Here is a 19,374-nt window from a genome sequence, read left to right as displayed (position 1 = left end):
CAGGTCCGAGGAAGATCCAACGAGGTTCACGATGTTCGTAAGTATGTATGATGTACAAAATAATTATTTTCGTGGTATACAATTTGTCTTGTGATCAAATTATGTTACAGGTTTGAAAGTCAGAGAACGTGTTCGGGGACCTCTCCAATTTCTTCGGAGGAACTATGTTATGTGAGGGAGTGGACATCCAGCCCAAGGGCTGTGATGATCCCTAATGGCCCAGTAGTGCGGTTAGTTTTATCAAACGATTTATATTATGGGCCACTTGCATTGAATAGAACTCTACGCAAAATGATTTACGATTATGATTACTATGACGAGCACAAAAATATGAACTTTATGAAAATGTTTATACATGAAAGTCAAGTGATACATATTTATGCTTTATATTATGCTATGTACGAGCTATGTTTAAATTGCATGAATTTATTACATATTATTTGTTATTCACTGTTTATGCATGCTGAGTCATTAGACTCACTAGACTTGATCGATGCAGATAATGTTATTGAGGAGACGGGAGGTGGTGACCAGTGTGCAGGCTCGGTCTAGTGGCAGCGCAAACCCGATGACCTTGTAGTTCACGATAGTTTTATTATGTACAATTTAAAACAATTTACTCTGATTTTATCCCATTAGTTTTGGTCAGTAGCAGATTGAAACTTTCTATATTATGTTAGAGTTTCTCAAATTATGATTAATGTTTTTAACTTGGGATTTTGGTTGTTGCATTCGAATGATGGATTTTCAAATATTAAATTTATTTTTAGTATGAGTGGTGACTGTTATTTATTTTAGGAGTTATGTTTATATAAATTATTATATAAAAAATTTTAAATTTTTTTTGTAAATATTAAAATAGTAGTATTTTAATAAAATGGTTCGTCACATGAATATATCGATTAACTGAACTAGGAATAAATCCAATATATAGGGACCCTTAAACGTGTGATCCCTAAATTTTTTATTGGATATTATCCCTAATTTTTTTGAAGGAGATTTTATCCCTAAATTAATGAAGATTCAAATATTTGAAAGGCAGTTGAAATTCTTTACTGTGGTCAGCATTTTCACACATTTGTGTCGGCATTCTTCGTCCGCTACTTGACTCAAGCTCCCCCAAATTCTCCAAGAACACAAACCCTAACTTCTGTTAGTCTCTGTAAAAATGTTCAAATATGACCAACCCACCTCCACGATTCACTCTATTTACCCAATTCCGTGTCTAATTACCTTCGTGGCCATTTTCTCTGCTCCCCATTTCGCGTTCTCAGTCACCGACAAACCCCAGTTTGGTTCCGATCCAGTTCTCATGGGTGACGCCAAATTTGCAAACGACTCATCTTTTGTTCAGCTCACCGACCCAAGAATTTCTTCTCCGAGCTCTGGATTTCTTTTTCGGAAAAGGCCCATCAAGCTATTCAGCTCATTCTCGAAGTCAAGAAAGCCAGTTTCGTTTTCCACGGATTTCAGCTTCTCGATCTCGCCTCAAAATGGTGATGGCCTCGCCTTTTTGGTAGTGCCCAGAAGCCTGTTGTCTAGATTTTCGAAAGGAGGTTTTGGGGTTCATGAGGAAAGGAGGTTTCTTGGGGTGGAGTTCGATACTTTGGTTGATGAGGATGTGGGAGATGTTAATGCAAACCATGTTGGCGTTGATGTCGGCAGTCTTAATTCTGTGAAAACTAGCAATGTGTCATCGGTTAATTTGGTTTTGAATAGTGGGATGAAGTTGCATTCGTGGGTTGATTACGATTCAAGCTCCAAAAAGATAGAGGTTAGGTTGGGTAAATTTGGTGGTGCTAGGCCGTATGATCCTCTATTGGTTTATGGGATTGATTTGGGTGAAATGTGGAAAAATGAAGAAATTATTGTGGGATTGAGTTCAACTAGTGGAAAGACGATGCAGACTAGTTGTGTCTATTCATGGAAGTTCAGGACAAGAAGTGTTCCTTCCTGGCTTCATTCACAACCGTTGGATCCACGGGCATTCTCCCAAGAGCAAGAGGAGAAGAAATTGGAGCAAAAGAAAAGAATTTGCGCTTTGGGTTTTCTTTCTGGATTGGTTTTCATCATTGGATGTGGAGCGCTGCTGGCATTATTTGTTCTTTTCCTGTGGGCATTACTTGAAAATAGCTTGGAGACAATCCTGACAATCCCTGCAAAGTGCACGGTGCATTCAGGGGATTTTATTTATAAAAAGATCAATGTAGTTTTGGAGGATGACTCGAGTAATAATAAGAATTAGATATGTATTTCTGTTTTCAAAGCATTGTAATATAACCTGATGGAGCATGTAGTTCTGGATGATTTCAGCTTTGATTGTATATTTGTCTTTCACTACCTATCTGTTTATCTTTTGCTCCCGAAATCCTGAAGATTATCTGATTAACGTTTACGTTTCCTTGATGGAAAGGGTATTTTGTTTAATTTGATGCTTCTTCCACTGTGAGTATGATGTGAATTAGATTGTGCTACTTTTTCTGGAGGCATACAAATTGCGTTTGTTGAATTGCTAAGAGTCAACAGAGATTAGTTTTATGTTGCGTGTGTAGTGATTAAGATATGCTGAGAGAAAAATCAACTATGCACAAAGTTATCAGCATCAATCTGAGAGCTTTAATCTTACTGTCCAAGCATGGCATGATGGAATTGTTTCTTTTGATGGGAAATGAAGCTTTAGAAAATCTGCCATTTGATAAAGATGGTTTTCCAATGTTCGACCGTAGGATAAATTATTATGGACGCACGTGTTGGGGTATGTGTTCAGTGAACCAACTTATGGTTTGAGATTTATTAGTTTTTAGGTTAAAAAAATATTTATTTTAATAATATTTTACGATTTTATTTAATTATGACATTTACGTTATTTGTGTATTCATGCAAACTGTATAAATAAAACTCTTGAATATATTATAGTACCATAAGGTCTATCTCACAACGTAAATCTTGAATTCATTAGAAAGTGTATTGTATATTCTAAACTCGTTCATTATCGATCCAGCCGTCTAAAACAAGAATACATGTGCCTCGAACTTGGGAATAACATATGTAATGTAAATGTCACGTTTCATTGTTAAGGGCATAGAGATATTCATTCATACAGATGGGTGCTCATTTGATGAGGCACTGAACAACCTTCTCTCGAACTTTCCAAGTGGTTATCACTTATCGAGTGGATTAGTCTACGGTTATTCTTGTACACCATTAGTCGTTAGCCCTGAGACAACATGAAAGCTCTACGTACTAGCAGTGTACTTTGAATCATTTACCGACTTCGAGAAGGTCATCAGATGGAGAGGTTGAATGTAGTTTCGACGTACGTAGGAGCCGATGCATTGTAGTCGGGGATTCACCGCTCACCTATGGGTATAAATATCATCTATGATCTGATGAGTTAATAGTGCAAGAAAACTCTGGACAAAATCAGATGTGTGTGTATTATGAAAATGTGTTTCCTTAGTTGCACACACGATGCTACTATGATTACTCAAAGATACTTCACATTATTATCAATCTCATTTGCAACTCTCGATATAATAATGTTTGTAGATTTGATCGGGATATATGTTGAAGAGATTGTCCCGTAAGCCAAACATAACCTATGGATTCTTACAATTACTATCAGTGATACCTAGTGGATAATGGAGCGATGCAACTCGACACTCTTACTATGATTCGATGGGCGCAATCAGACTTTAGTTATGGCATTCTTGATCAAGGGGTTGATGAAAAGAATGTGGCTAATGAAAGTAAGCCTAAATAAAGACAAGTGATGTCCTGAATAACATAAATTTGTGAACTCACGGCTAATTGAATCCCTGAATCATTGAGGTCACATAAGTATGGAATTTTGTGTTCCTGTTGTGATAATCAATTTAAGAAGTTGAATTTGGCGACGACAAGTTTGATGGAGATTAAACATATAGCTTATAAAAGAGTTTATAAGTATATTTCATATTTAAAAGTTGTAGAAGTTAGCTAAAATGCTAATATTGTGAGGAGAGTGTAATTGTATAATTTAGTGAAAGGATTCCAAAATAGCCAGCAACAAAAATGAGATAGTGAAATATTTTGATATTCAAATTATAATAAAATATTTCTATTATCGTTGCATCGATGTTGTCTAATCGTCAATCAGGATTATAATGAAATCATAATTATTTAATTAGTAAATTTAAAATATGCTTATTAAATATTAATTGATAGTTTTGAAAATTATGTAAAATTATCATGGAATATTCTAGATAGGTCTAAAATTAATTAATTAAATAATATTTATTTAATTATTTCATGTATTGTCAAAAGTTGAAAAACATTTAGATGAGATTATGACTCATCGTAGATTATTTTATATGATCGAAGAATTTTACTACAACTCTAGCTAGTAAGATTACTAGTTAGATAATGAAATCTAATGGAGATTTTTAGCAAGATGAAAACTCCAAGTGATAATCCAATTATGATTCAAAATTAAGAGTTCCATTAGAATTGTAATTTAGAGTCCTAATATGATTTTAACTTAGTCCATGAAAATTATAAATATGACAATTCATGTCATATTAAGATGCTAGAATTTTTATTTCTCCTCACAACTCTCAAAGTCGTCCTTCCTTCATTAAATAACTCTCGGCCGATCACTTCCACACCGCCACCATATGCTGCCCCCGCTCAGTCGTGCCGCCGTTGTGGTTGCGAGGTTTTCTAACGATCTCAGTTTCAACGCAAAAAAAATGTATATTCTCTAGTGCAAGTTGGAATATGAATCCAACTTTCTATCGTGAACCTAATTCGGAGATTGAAGAATGATGATTAATCAAGTATATCGTTCCTAGGTATTTACAATAAGGACTATTTCTGCTTAAAATCCGGAAGAGTATGGTGCCCAGCGTCTTAGAAAGCAATTCATAAGATATCCAAAATATTTTGATTGTCAAAACTAAAATTTCTTTGAAAATTTTAAAATTTTGTTGTATCTTGGGTGCGAGAAAACGATACTTCAATAGTATTATTAAAGCCTAGGTTCTCAAACTTATGATTCCTAATTGTTTATTGTTTGAATAATGTTGAGTTAATTACAATCCTCTTAAAAATTCTATCAAATTGCAGCACTTCAGAAAAGTAGATTTTCGGGGAAAAAAAAATTTATTGTCGCCTGGAACAGTTCCAGGTAGCGCATGCGTTCTAGGGATGCCACGGGCACCCTCTGCATATCTGGGTTGCGGCGACTGCCTAGAATGATTTCTTAAAAAAAATTGAATTCGGGCAAGACAGCGTACAACCCTACGCAAGGTTTGTTTCAACCTACCCGTGCAGGCAGAACGGCCCGGATCACTCATGTGTCCCACCTCCCTGTAAAAAAAAAAAAAAAAAATTGGCTCGAAAAAATCCGAGCCGTTGGATCGACCCCTTCAGGCAGTGCCCGCAGGGATAGGGTCGACCGAACCCCTATGCAAGACGGGAATCAAGTGGTGCATGGGCTAGGGCTGCCCGAGATGTCCTCGGGCAATCCATAGCCCACATGCTCAATTTTTTGAACGAAATTTTGACAATTTTATCCTTAAAAGCAATTTTTTATAAAATCATGTATTTTTCTTATACAATAAATAATTAAAATATGATTTTTATTATTTATTGTATAAAGTTTTTATAATGAATTTTAATTATGAATAAATTAATTGGTAATTGAGAAATATTATTTATTCAATTTTAATTATTTCGGTTGGTTATAAATATACAAGATTCATGATTTAAGTGATAATACTTGATATTATTGTTTTATATAATATATGATATTAGGTAAAAACTTGTGTGAGACGGTCTCACGGGTCGTATTTTGTGATATGGATCTCTTATTTGGATCATCCATGAAAAAGTATTATTTTTTATGTTAAGGATATTATTTTTTATTATGGATATGGGTAGGGCTGACCCGTCTCACAGATAAAGATTCATGAGACCGTCTCACAAAAAACCCACTTATGATATTATATGGTACAGCGAGATTGAGAGCCATGAGAAAATTGCTATCTGTATGTTAAGATATTTTATATTATTATTTTTAATTATTAAAGTAGTCCTATTTGTGGCATGTTCTCATATCTTAAATAGTTATCGAAAAGTTAAATTAAATTAAATGTAAATATTATATTTAACGGGATATTAAAATTTGAAGATGGTGCGTTCTAATGCTCAAGATTTTTGAAGATCGAAGACACATAAAATATTGTAAGCTTTTGTAATGTTACATTTGCATATCTGCATTTACCTAGGTATTCGACCTTGGATCCATGTATAACTCTCATGGATCAAATAGCTCTCTGTTATCAATCATCTTTTATTATTTATAATACATGTGATATATTATATACGTTATTATTATTATAATAACAAACATTGCATAAATCCAAAAAATATATTAACAAACATGAAATTGTTTTAAAAAATTAAATGAGACAAAATTAAAATGTCTCATTTTGGATAAAATTCAAAATTTATATCAAGCCCATAAAAAGAGAAATTAAGAGAAAATTTGAGTTCTCTTGTCTTCCATCAACGACGGTTACAAGATGTATGCTACCCCAATCAGTGTCTAGTGCATATTATTGGGGAGGCTAGGATACCCGAGAGCTGTGACTTCCACTGACGTACTTGATGTGAATTATATAGAATTCTCATTACTTAGGCTCATATTATTGGGAGGTCTCATGGCTACCCCCCATTAAGATTCAACATTGATGGGTCGGGCTAGACACGTGAAGATAAACAACATCATATTATTGGACTCTTATCAAATGTGAGGCAAAACACGCGAGGGTTGTAAAGGGTTGCAATTGAGCTCTCTACCTTTTGGAAATTATTATTGACTGATATTATTCAAAATCATAATTTAGCAACTGAGTCTTGCGTACTCACTAAGAAAATGAGATTTCCCTTTCCATCAGAGGGTGGTAGAAATGACAAAATAGTAGGAAATAATTTATTAATCAAAAGACCATATTTTATGTCTTATAAAAAATTTTAAAATAGTAAGTAATGATTATCAGTTTCCATATTCAGTATATTTACGATTTCTTCACATAATTTTCTATTTATTATACTCGATTAAAACAAGCCAGCCTGGACCTAACTGTCAAGATAGGATGAGAAAGTTGAAATTGTTCTGGCACCGGAAAGAAATGATGTACATACTTACTAAGTCTCATCCAAAAGAGGTGCCTAAACTGACAGAAGCTTGAAAAATGGTTGGACCATGATTTGCAAGCCTAGTGTTATGTGCTCGCTTCAATGTCAAATGAATGATAGAGACAGTTTGAAAAAATAACGAATGTTTCTAACATTAGAATGCACATACAAGAGTTGTATGATGCTCAAACTCGTACAATGAGGCACACTATTTTAAAGGAGCTAATGACTACAAGCATGCAAGATAGGGCCTCGGCCCATGAGGACGGTGTGCATATGATTGGACTTATTAAGAAGGTAGTGGTCTAAAATTGATGATTCCAAATGAGTTACATGATGAAATCATCTAGTTATCACTCCTTCCTCGTTTGATGGTTTTATGGTGAATTTCAATACGTCTAAACTCAAGTCCATCCTTGAAGAGTGGACAACATGTTTACGATATGTGAGACCACTATAAAGAAAGAAAAGTATATTTTATTCTTCGTTTGGAACAAAAAAAGCACGACATTATAAGGGATAAAAGTCGCTTGAGCACGAGACTAGCATCTGTGATATAAACATCATGTTTCATTGGTAAGGGTATGAAGATGTCCATTTATAAAGATAGGTGATCATATGATGATGTGCTAAACAACATTTCCTCGGACTGTCCAAGAGGTTCTCACTTATCGAGTGGAATAGTCCTTGGTTATGGTTATACATCATGTCATTATTATTACTCAAAGGTATATTACATTGTTATCGAATTCATATGCAACTCTCAATATATCAATGGTTGCAGATTCGATCGGGATATACGATTTGAAGGGACCATATTGTATGCTAACCATAACTTAATGTTCTTGCTGATACTAATTAATGATACCTAGGGGATTATGGGGTGATGCTACTAGAGGCTTTTACCATGATATAATAGGTGCAATCAGAAATGAGTTCTGATATTCTTGATCAATGTGTTGATGAAAAGAATTAGGATAATTAGGTAAGTCCGAATAAAAATAATATTATTCTGAATCACATGGAGATGTGAACTCATAGCTAGCTATATCCATAAACCATTGAGGGTTACAAATGTGAGAACCCAAATTTTTGGAGATGTAATTATTTAATTAATCACGGACATTTATATGATTTTATTTTCGAAATCTTTGTATTATGTTAAATAATAAGAAATTTGAAAATATTAAATAATATGTGGTATTCAAAAATTTTCAAGCCAATAAATACATGAAATTCGAAATCAAATGCAAGATATGTATTAATCTTGAAAATCAAGGCTGAGATATCCATTAAATTTGGAAGAAAATATTTCATGCAAGACAATTTTCTTAACTAGGAAGCTAGCTAATTTTAGTGTTTTCTTGGTACATTATGAACCTGTACAATAACAAGTCTACATTCAACCATCCAGTCCAACATCAAATTTCAAATTTTGGTAAGTTAATATGTATGAAAGAATTATCTCAAAATTGTGGAAAAAATATCAACCGAATTGCGGTAAGATTTTCAACTATCACCTATAACTACCACCCTATACCATTCAAAATTTCACACCCAAATTCAGTCATAATTTCGAGAATTTGCTCTCAAATTGCTCTCAAGCTTTTTGAATTTTTGCTCCCCAAGTTCTGTCGAGTATTGAAGTTCTGCTGTAGTCCAGATTCAAGGAGAATTCCAGAATCCTAGCCACCAAACGTCCTTCATGTTTTTATCATCCATATCTAAGGTAAGTGGGCTTGTTTTAAAAGTATAAATTTCGGTTATGCCATATTTTGTTTTTTTCCAAATTTATGGTCGAGCGCAATTCTTCTTCTACCCCTTCTTGATATGATTATTGAATGTTCTATGTTTTGGTACTGCGAAGATTCAACTGGATACGAGTGAGAATCCCAATACGAGATAAGTTTATGTCTCTTAGGAGCTTGTGCTTCTTTGATTGGCTGTTGGGGTGTGGATTTTACTACTTGGGTGGTGGGTGGTTCTCGAATCTCATCGAGTTCTATCATCCCGCATTTTCTATCAAATAGAAACTCATTCTCCAAGAAGGTGGCATTCCTTGAAACAAACACATTTGTTTCACCGGGATAATATAAGTAATATCCAACAGAGTTCTTTGGATATCTCACAAAATAGCACAAATTGGCTCTACTATCCAATTTGTCTCCCACTGCCAGCTTCACGTAAGTAGGGCATCCTCATATTCTTAAGTAAGAATATTTGGTCGGCTTTCCCATCGATATCTCATATGGAGTTTTATTCACTGCCTTTATATGGACTTGATTCAACAACCTTGCCTCAGTTTCAAATCTCATCATAGATCGGACCATATTCATCAATGTCCGATTATGACATTCTGACATACCATTCAACTAGGGTGTGGCAGGCGGAGTTCACTGTGAGAGAATCTCATTCTCTTTAAGGTGGTCTTGAAACTTTGTACTCTAGTATTCTCCACCTCGATCTGATCGTAGTGTTTTAATACTCTTTCCTAACTGTTTCTCTACTTATGCTCTGAATTCTTTGAACCTTTCAAAGGCTTCAGACTTGTATTTCATCAAATAAACATACCCAAACCTCGAATAGTCATCGGTAAAGGTAATGAAGTATGAATGATCATATCTCGTGCTAACACTTAGCGGGCCTCACACATTTGTATAGATCAAATCCAACAGATCGTGTGCACGTTCCACTTTCCCTAGGAAAGGGGCTTTGGTCATTTTTCTTTTTAGACATGACTCACAACTCTCTAGAGAGTTTATGCCTGACAAGTCAAGCATGTCCTCTCCCACTAGCTTGTGCATCCTTCTTTGGGAATATGTTATAGCCTAGCGTGCTATAATTGTGCTTTGTTTAGACTATCTTGTTTTCTTTTGTTTGTCCTTGTTGTTATCATGTTTACTTGGACATTCACTTATCATTGCCAAAACATTTTTTGCCCAAATAATTTCTTATATCCAGACTTCTTGTAGTGAAACATACATGTTCTAGCTTATCGGGCCTTTTGGGCCCTTTAAGTGTCTTTTGGAGCTTGCATCTTATTGGGCTTGTTTTCTTGTAAGGGGCAGAGCATTTCTTTCCCTTACCTTGTGGGACATTTTTCGTCCCTAACAAGAAACCCACAATAAAACAACATTTCTCTACTTATGGTGGTATCATAAGTCATAAGCGTATTGATTAGCTCTTCAAAGCTATCATTTATCTTATTCAAATTGAAGTTCACCATAAACCCGTCAAATGAGGAAAATAATGACAACAAATTGATGTCATAAGTAACTCGTTAGGAATCACCTATTCCAGGCCCACCACCTTCTAAATAAGTCCAATCATATGTACACCATGCTCATGGGTCAGAGCCCCATCTTGAATGTGGTTGTCATGAGCTCCTTGAAAATGGTGTGCATCATTGTGCGAGTTTTATGCACCATGCAACTCTTCCATGTGTATTCTAATGTCAACAACATTCACATTTCCTCAAATTGTCTCTACAGTTCATTTGACATAAAAGCGAGCATATTACACTTTAACTTGTATACTATGGTCATACCATCTTGCATGCCTTGTCAATTCAGCAAGACTGACACTAGTGTGTATGCTATTTTTTCCGAATTTAGAACAATTTTCCCAGACAATCTTGAAAATTAGTGTTCGGTTAGCTTGTTTTAATCACATAAATGAATTACATGACGCATTCATAAATATACTGATATGAAAACAGAATAAACGTTACCGACTATTTTAAAATATTTTTAAGACGTAAAATATGGACTTTAGTTTTTACAAATTGCCTCCCACTATTTTGACATTTTCACCATCCCTCTGATGACAAACCGGAAATCAAATTTTCTTAGTGAGTACAAGAGGCTCAATTGCGAAACAATGATCATGAATAATATCAGCCAATCATAATTTCAATAGGTAGACCTCAATTTCAACTCCTTGCAACTCTTACGTAATTTTGCCTCGCATTTGAGAAGAGTCCAATAGGATGATCCCCTTTCGCTTCATGCGTCGATCCCGAACCATCAATGTCGAACCTTAGTGGACTATCACCATGAGATCCCTCAATAATATGAGCCGAAATCATGGGAGTTCCACATAGTTCACATCAAATATGTCAATAGAAGTCACAGCTTTCCGACGTCCAGGCCTCCCCAATAATATGAGCCTGACACTGACTGCGGGGTAGCGTTCATCATGCAACCACCATTGATAGAAGGCAATGAATTATTAAACTTTCTTTTAATTATATTTTTAATGGGCTTGATTTAAATTTTGGATCTCATCCAAAATGTGGGATTTTAATTTTAAAAATTTGTCTCATTTTTAATTTTAAAACTCGTGCCATGATTGTTGTATGATTGCAGGATTCATGCAACTCTTGTTATTATATAAATAATAACACACATACTAATTATTCATAATATATCATATACATCATAAATAATAAATGATGATCGATAACTGAGAGCTAATTGATCTGTACGAGCCACATACTGATCCATATCCATAACCTAGGTAAGTGCAGGGATGCAAATGCAATATACATGAGCTTCCAATATTTTACATGTCTTCGATCTTCAAAACTCCTTCCGAGAAACGGGCCAACCGTCTTCAAATCTTGATCTCCCACTAATTCTAATATTTACATAAAATATCCATGGCACATTTGGATACATGGTGGTAACAGACCATAAACCATGTCCACTTTTAATTATCAAATAATAAAAATTAAAACACGTAAAATATCCTAACATACACCACATTGGTCATGACCCTCGATCATCCTTTTACATATAATATCATATATTATATAAATCAGATAATATCACATAATATTAATAAATTGTGTATCTCATAAGTTATCACTAACCGTCATAATTATCAAATTAAGTAAACACTTTTATTTAATTTCAAAATAATTAAATTTATTGTAAAACATATTTTACCATAAATATTAAAATCATATTTCAATTATCTATTTTGTAAAAAATTGATTTTATCAAAATTATTGCAGGGGTAAAATCGCTCGTATTTTCATAAAATATTAATTTAACCCAAAATTTTGATAAGTCAGAAAATCGCCCCTAAGCCCGAACAATTCAAGCCGACGACCCAGCGCGGTGCCCGAGACATTCCCGAGCACTGCCCGCGTCGCTCGCCTACTGCCCGTGCCGCTCGCCGCTCGCCAGACCGTGCAGCTCCGTGCCCGCTGCGTGCAAGCCGCACGCGTCTGCCAGGAACAGTTCCGGGCACACCCAAAAAATATATTTTTTATAAATCTTGTTTTTGAAAAAAATAAATTTGAGGGGCGCTTTTCTTAAAAATTCTTACGCGGTTAGAAATAATAGACTCAACACAATTTAATTAAGACACACGATTGAGAATAACTGGCTCTGATACCACTGTTGGTACATCGAATACTCACACGCAAGATGCAGCGGAAAATTAAAATTTTTTGCTTGGGTGTCGTGTGTTTAAATCATACATAAGGTGTTTAGAGTTATACATTCGTGTATTAAACACTGACTCCAAACTATTCTGGTCTTTAAGCGGAGATTGTACTTCTTGTAAATCCCTACGCACGACTCTTCAACCTTAATCAGTCTAATTAGGTCCACGATCAGAAGCTTTGTTCCTCGCTTGGATTGCATTAGAAATCGCAAGCGATTTGTGCATTGAGATTATAGCCTCCGAATATCCAAAATCCGGAGATGGTGTAGCGACGGCGGTGCGACATGGAAGAACACAAAGTTGCCGAATTATTTTTCCCCAAAATCTATGGGATGGCCGTGAGTTCCATGATTCATAATCATGGATTTTGTGCTAATTGATTTTTTTTATCAATTATTAACCAATAATTATTGATTTTTATCAATAATGAAGCAAATCTAATTTGTTTTTGGCCAAAATTTATTCCCACGACTTTCATGAAGTGGCTGTGACTTTTATTCAAGGGAGGAGAGATTTTTTTGTGAGTTTTTCTGTGCAAAAACTTGTTGTATGTATTATGAGTCCTAGTGATGTATATATAGTGTGAGACTCCTAATCCAATTAGGAGTCCCTCTTCCACAAGGACTTATCATTATATTAAAACTCTCATATAATTAATATATAATGTATTTATTAACTTTTAATAATACATGATATAATAATAATCATTATTTAGTTTATAAGTTACTCTTTAATTAATTTAATTCTAGAATCCTCTAGAACATTTATGGAAATATATACATGTTAGTAGTCACCACTAATAGCACTAACATTTAATTAGTAAATTCTAAATTCACTAAATAAATGATTCTGAACTCATTATAATCCCAATCGACGATCCGAGAGCGCCGATGTAGCAAGGATATAAGTCTTATTCATATAATGAAAATCGAAAAATTTCGAATGTCAAAATTTTCAATTACCATATTGGGCAGCTACCAGTTTTAGTGAACTCTTTCACAAAACAAGCAGTCTCTCTCTCCTTCCTTATTTAACAATCATGCTAACTTCCATTTCTTCCATCCTATGGAATCGGCTCATAAATTCTTTTATAAGATTTATGTTTGATCTCCATCAAACTATAGTCGCCAAATTCCAACTCCTTGAAATTTGACTATCTAAACGGGAACACACAATCCGATACTTGTGTGACCCTCAATGGTTCAGGGATACAGCTAGCCGTGAGTTCACATCTCCATGCGATTCAGAATAAAATTTATTCTTATTCGGTCTTACCCTAGTTAGCCTCATTATTTTCATCAACTTCTTGATCGAGAATGTCGGGACTCATTTTTTATTACACTCATCGGATCATGGTAAGAGCGTCTAGTAGCATCGCTCCATGATCCCCTACATATCATTGATAGTGCCTGCAAGAACCTTTAGTTATGGCTAGTGTATAGTACGGTCCCTCAACACATATATCCCGATCGAATCTGCAACCATTGGTATATCGAGAGTTGCATATGAATTCGATAACGATGTGATTTATCTTTGAGTACTAATATTGGCATGGTATGTGCAACCACACATTTCTCTAAAGCACATTTCTTGCTCTTGACCATAACTCCTTGCATTATTAACTCATTAGATCACATAAGATATTTTCACCCGCAGGCAAACGGTGAATCCCCGACTAAAATGCATTTTCTCCTATGTATTTTGAAACTACGCCCAACCTCGCCTACCTTATGACCTTCGATGGAATCGGTAAACGGATCAAAATGCATGCTTGTACGTATAGCCCCTACATTGTCTTGGGTCAAATGACTAATGATGTACAACCATAACTGCAAACTATTCCACTCAATGAGTGAGAACCACTTAGACAGTCTGAGGGAGGGTTGTTCAGTGCATCATCATATGATCACCCATCCGTGTGAATAGCCATCTCCATTCCCTTGCCAATGAAACATGGCGTTTACATCACAGATGTTAGTCTCAAACTCGAGCGACCTTTATCCTTGTTTTAGGTTGCTGATTCGACTAGGAACCTGTTAGAATATATGATATACTTCCTAATGAGTTTCATGATATTACATTGCAACGTAGACCTCATGGTATCTATTGTATATTCAAGGACTTTATCTATGCAGCTTGCAAGGGTATACAGATAAAGTATAATGTCATAATCAAATAAAATCGTAAAATTTTATTAAAATAAAGATTTTTTTATATTAGAATCAATAAAAGCCCGAGCCACAAATTGGCTTGCTGGACACCTACTCTAACAATTGTTAATTTCATTCTTGCAATACATAAACACTATACGTGCAACCAGCTAATTGTCATTTGGTCAGAATTCTTTTCTTTTTATATTTTTTTGTATTGATTGCTTGTTTTGACTTTTGTTTCTAGCATCATGTGGTAAAAGAAGGCAGGGATTCTTTACAATGACACTGTGAACAAATTGAAAGGGGTGTGCCAGCTTGGTTGCGTGTTTGAGGGTAAAAATTGCAGAGGCTGAAATCTTTTTCATGAATCTAGGAAAATATAGCATCTGGTGGTCTTGGAAACGTAATGACATTGTTTGCTCTCTCTTCTATTCTTTCCATTTTCATTGTTCTTGCCCTTTTACAAGAAATCAAATTCTTGATTTATAATACGTTTTGGGAGACAGACGTAGGTTTCTTCGGTAGGGAATTGACGATGAATTTCATTTTTATAATTAAACCTGACGAAATAAAGGCCAAAAGCTTGTTGCCCAAGTGAACAAGCCTCTCTTGAACATCAGGAATATATCAGCATCATTCTATGAGCCTCTTGCTATTCTGTGACAAAAGGTTCAGCAAATGATGGTACATTAAATTAGTGGTTGTCACACCGGGACTCACAGTCATCTTCCTTTTACTCATAAATTTGGATAATCCACTGTAAGTTTTCCATATTCTATGTCTGCAATGATAGATGATTGTGAATGACCAGACTAGATCGCTAAAACCTGATGAAAAAATGTCTTTATTAATGCTTCTTGCCCATTTAGACAAGTTTATCATAGATTCAGAACTTCGCTGGTGACTTTTTGCATTCACTTCGTGTTAACTGCCAGAGGTTTGGTGATGCTATGCGGAGTAAAGACTTTGATCTCCCTGATTTTCTTGTCGTATTGTCAATTTCTTATGAAAATACAGAAACTTTCTGCCCATGATGATTTATATCAACATGATAGATATTACACAACTTGTGACAACAAAGATTGGAATTTGCATCAATTGGATAAACTTAAATTATTTTTTGCAAGCTGAACAATCTGTAAAATTGGTTCTACAGAGCTCATTCAACACTGCAGGATTGGTTGTCACGTCAAAACTTCGAAGATTCTCGTATATGTATACCCTTATCATAGGGAGTGCTGATCCCCAACCAATATCCGCGAACCCACCAGTTGAATATACTAAAACTGTCACTCAGTGGTAAGCTACTGATTCCACCTAAGCACATATCGAAAGGACGGAGATTAAATAAAGAAAACCATTCGATCTTTTGCATCCTACTTGTATTTATGTTTTTCTATGGATTACTTGTAGGTTTACCAAGGATGGAGTTCTGGTCGAGGGCTTATTCTTGAACGACGTCGAAGAACTAACAAACGAATATGCAAAAGAAACTAAAAAGAGCAAGTAGAGTTCTATCCCTTAGAGTTCTATACCTTACAATTTAACACAGCATGGATTACATTAATTGACTTGTGCTTCTCTCCCCTAAAATAACCGGACGTTATTAACATTGAAAAATAAAATTATTAGAGCTTCTGTTTAGAAAATAGCATTTTAATAAATACCTCATGCTTAATTTCAGTGCACATTCATATCCAAACTACATGTTTGTCCTTACTTTGCATAATCAAATGTGTATCATCTTCAAAATGTGCCTTCCATCTGAATTCGACGAAGCTGAGGATTGAATAGAGCAAGCTAATTACAGCGAAAAAACCGAATAGAACAAGATTTGGCGTTGCATATTTTGGATGTGGACTTGAGCTAAATTGATGTATTTGGATAAGTGGACTGAGCTAGTTTGATTTCAAATACATTGTATCCCTGTGTGTCAAATGAAAGGTTTGAAATAACTTTAGGTTGACCATATATATTTTGGATTCGCTCCCCATTCCAGTGTTTTTAGCCTTGCACTTGTCAGATCGACGATTTTTGCCACTGCAAATCTTTAAAAGGAAAAAAGCAATCTTTAGAGGGCAAAAAGGTAAAAACTTGTGTGAGACGATCTTACGGGTCGTATTTTGTGGGACGGATCTCTTATTTATGAAAAAATATTACTTTTTATGCTAAAAGTATTACTTTTTATTGTAAATATCGATATTCACAGATTAAGATTCGTGGGGCTGTCTCACAAGAGACCTACTCCAGAAAAGAAGGTGCTAAGAGTGATTTTCTCTGTTTCTTAATATTTTTGTAAGTTACGTTAGAGAGGGCATAAGACTCCTGCGGAAATAAAGTCATGTCTGAATGTAAAATTTCGAATTTAGTTCTTTTTTTTTAATAAATTTAACAAAATCTTAGATTAGCTTATAGAAACATTTTAACGATTTATGAGTTTTGAAAAGGGAGAATATATCACTCAAAAAAAATAGGAGAATATAAGATATATAGGTTGATCACAATATCTAAAATGAAAGAAAGAAAAAAATTACAATATTGTTATATAGATGATATATATGTGATTGATTTGATTTATATATAAATCATTTTAATCTTTCTTTTATATATCAACTCATCTAACCAATAAACGGAGATGTCTAGTTGAAATAATACATCACTCAATTCTATCTTCTTTTACTACTATATCATAAAATATTATCAGCACAAATGCTTTTTTTAATATTTTTTTATGTTATATTAATCTATGCTCTTGATGAGCACGAGCTTAAAATTTTTTTGTTGACACTTCTGAAGTGGCACAGCACGATTTTATATTTATACTTAGCCACATCCAAAATATATCAATGCTTGAAGAATATTGATTTGAAATTTGAAATTTTATCAAGATCTATAATTTATGCTCTAAGAAATGTCTATATTTCTGAAGAATATTAGACCTAGAATTTAAAGATCTAAGATCGATATGGTGGTTCATGCATGTCTAAGATTGATCCATCAATATTTCTGTAATATAAGATCTTTGATTATCAATTTCCTGAAAAACATTGCTCTCGAACAAAACATTCATCAATCTATATGAAAATCATATATAATATCTGTTGATATTCTTGATAAATATTAATGTAAGATCCAACATTTTTCAATATTTGAATAACATTGATTTGAGATTTGAGATATGTTAATATTCTTGATGAATAATGATCTATGACCTAAAATTTATATTTATTCCTTAAGAATATTATTCTAAAATAAAAGATATTTGAATAATCTTTCATATTGATCAAATATCTAATATATATCAAAAAATTCCTGAAGAATATTAGTATTATAATTGGTAATTTAGGCATAGCTATCTATATTCCTCAAAATATTACTTCAATTATTTAAAATATGAAGATCGGTTTTTATTTCCGAAAAATATTAGACATCTAATTTAACAATCCTAAAATATATTGATTAAGATCTATCAATATTTTATGTATATTTCTTGAAGAATATTTATCAAACTCTAATATTTGTCGATATTTCCCAATCTTGCATGACACTTTCTCAAAATTTGATATTGGTAATGTTCTTATGAAAATATTGGTAACATTATCTTCAATTAATGCTTATACGGGATGTTTCATGACCAAATATCTTTTGAACATTTAAACGATAAAAAAATCATCCATAGACATGACATATTCATATAAAAATATTTTTGTATTTTATTGTATACTATGACTAACTAACTTATATTTTTTTTGGGCAAATATCGAATTCATAACTCAAAAGAAAATTCATATTTTTCAAGTCATTCATCTCACGTTTATATTTCAAATATTTGACAGTTTTAATACTTTTCATAAGTATTAAGCCGATCATATCACGTGTTTGAATTAGTTTTTAATTTGTTTAATGACTTATGTAACTTTATGAAAATATATAGTCTTGGAGTTTGAACCAAGGAATTATGCATGTTAGGTTGATAATTTCTCATCCCGCTCCGTCAAATGGTGAGTTGTGACCTATTGCGGCAAATCTGCCTCACCCTGCCTAATACAATGAAAAAACGGTCAGGCCAACCCCGACAAATAGGTGGGTTTCCCAACGCGCCCAAATGAGTTTCAAGTGATACTTGCAGTAGAAGTAGTTCCAACTATACATTTTTTGACTTGTTCATGATTTTTCTCGAACGGTTTTTCATAACAAGATTTTTAATGAAGCAGTTAGCAAGAATGAAGATATCTCCATAAGAATCGTGCGGACCACCAACTAAAGATAGCCTAATGACTATATTTGAAGATAATTTTATTTGCATTACACAATTAAAAAGGATGATATATTAATGAAATAGAACAAAACATATTTCGCCAAAAGTTTTATACATACCTGAACTCCAAGAGAAATGTGATATTCATGTCCGAGCAAATTCATTATAGCGACAATGTAGTTGATTTATTTACAAAAACATTGACCGAGGTCGACATTGAGAAATTGGTGCATGATATAAGATATATGAATTAAAAAAATCTTTGGTGATTGAAATCAAGAGATATCATTATTGTTGTAATCATTTTCTTTTGTCACGTGTTTTCTA

The 19,374-nt window shown here is 34.0% G+C and overlaps 1 protein-coding gene and 1 non-coding gene across 2 annotated transcripts; both read left to right on the top strand.

Moving 5' to 3' along the window:
- Positions 1-1,036: 1,036 nt before the first annotated feature.
- LOC142547203 (lectin-like protein At1g53070) lies at positions 1,037-2,427 on the top strand. The gene has a single exon (XM_075655367.1). The coding sequence runs from the start codon at positions 1,169-1,171 to the stop codon at positions 2,243-2,245; it is 1,077 nt and encodes a 358-aa protein (XP_075511482.1). The 5' UTR covers positions 1,037-1,168; the 3' UTR covers positions 2,246-2,427.
- A 12,930-nt stretch (positions 2,428-15,357) lies between these two features.
- LOC142547914 (small nucleolar RNA snoR74) lies at positions 15,358-15,481 on the top strand. The gene has a single exon (XR_012820809.1). It is a non-coding gene; the product is annotated as a small nucleolar RNA snoR74 (small nucleolar RNA).
- The last annotated feature ends 3,893 nt before the right edge of the window (positions 15,482-19,374 follow it).

This window comes from Primulina tabacum, chromosome 5 (assembly GCF_025594145.1).
Source record: "Primulina tabacum isolate GXHZ01 chromosome 5, ASM2559414v2, whole genome shotgun sequence".
Lineage (NCBI taxonomy): Eukaryota > Viridiplantae > Streptophyta > Magnoliopsida > Lamiales > Gesneriaceae > Primulina > Primulina tabacum.
The sequence above is the reverse complement of the archived record's forward strand: the minus strand, read 5'-3'. Positions and strand labels throughout refer to the sequence as shown.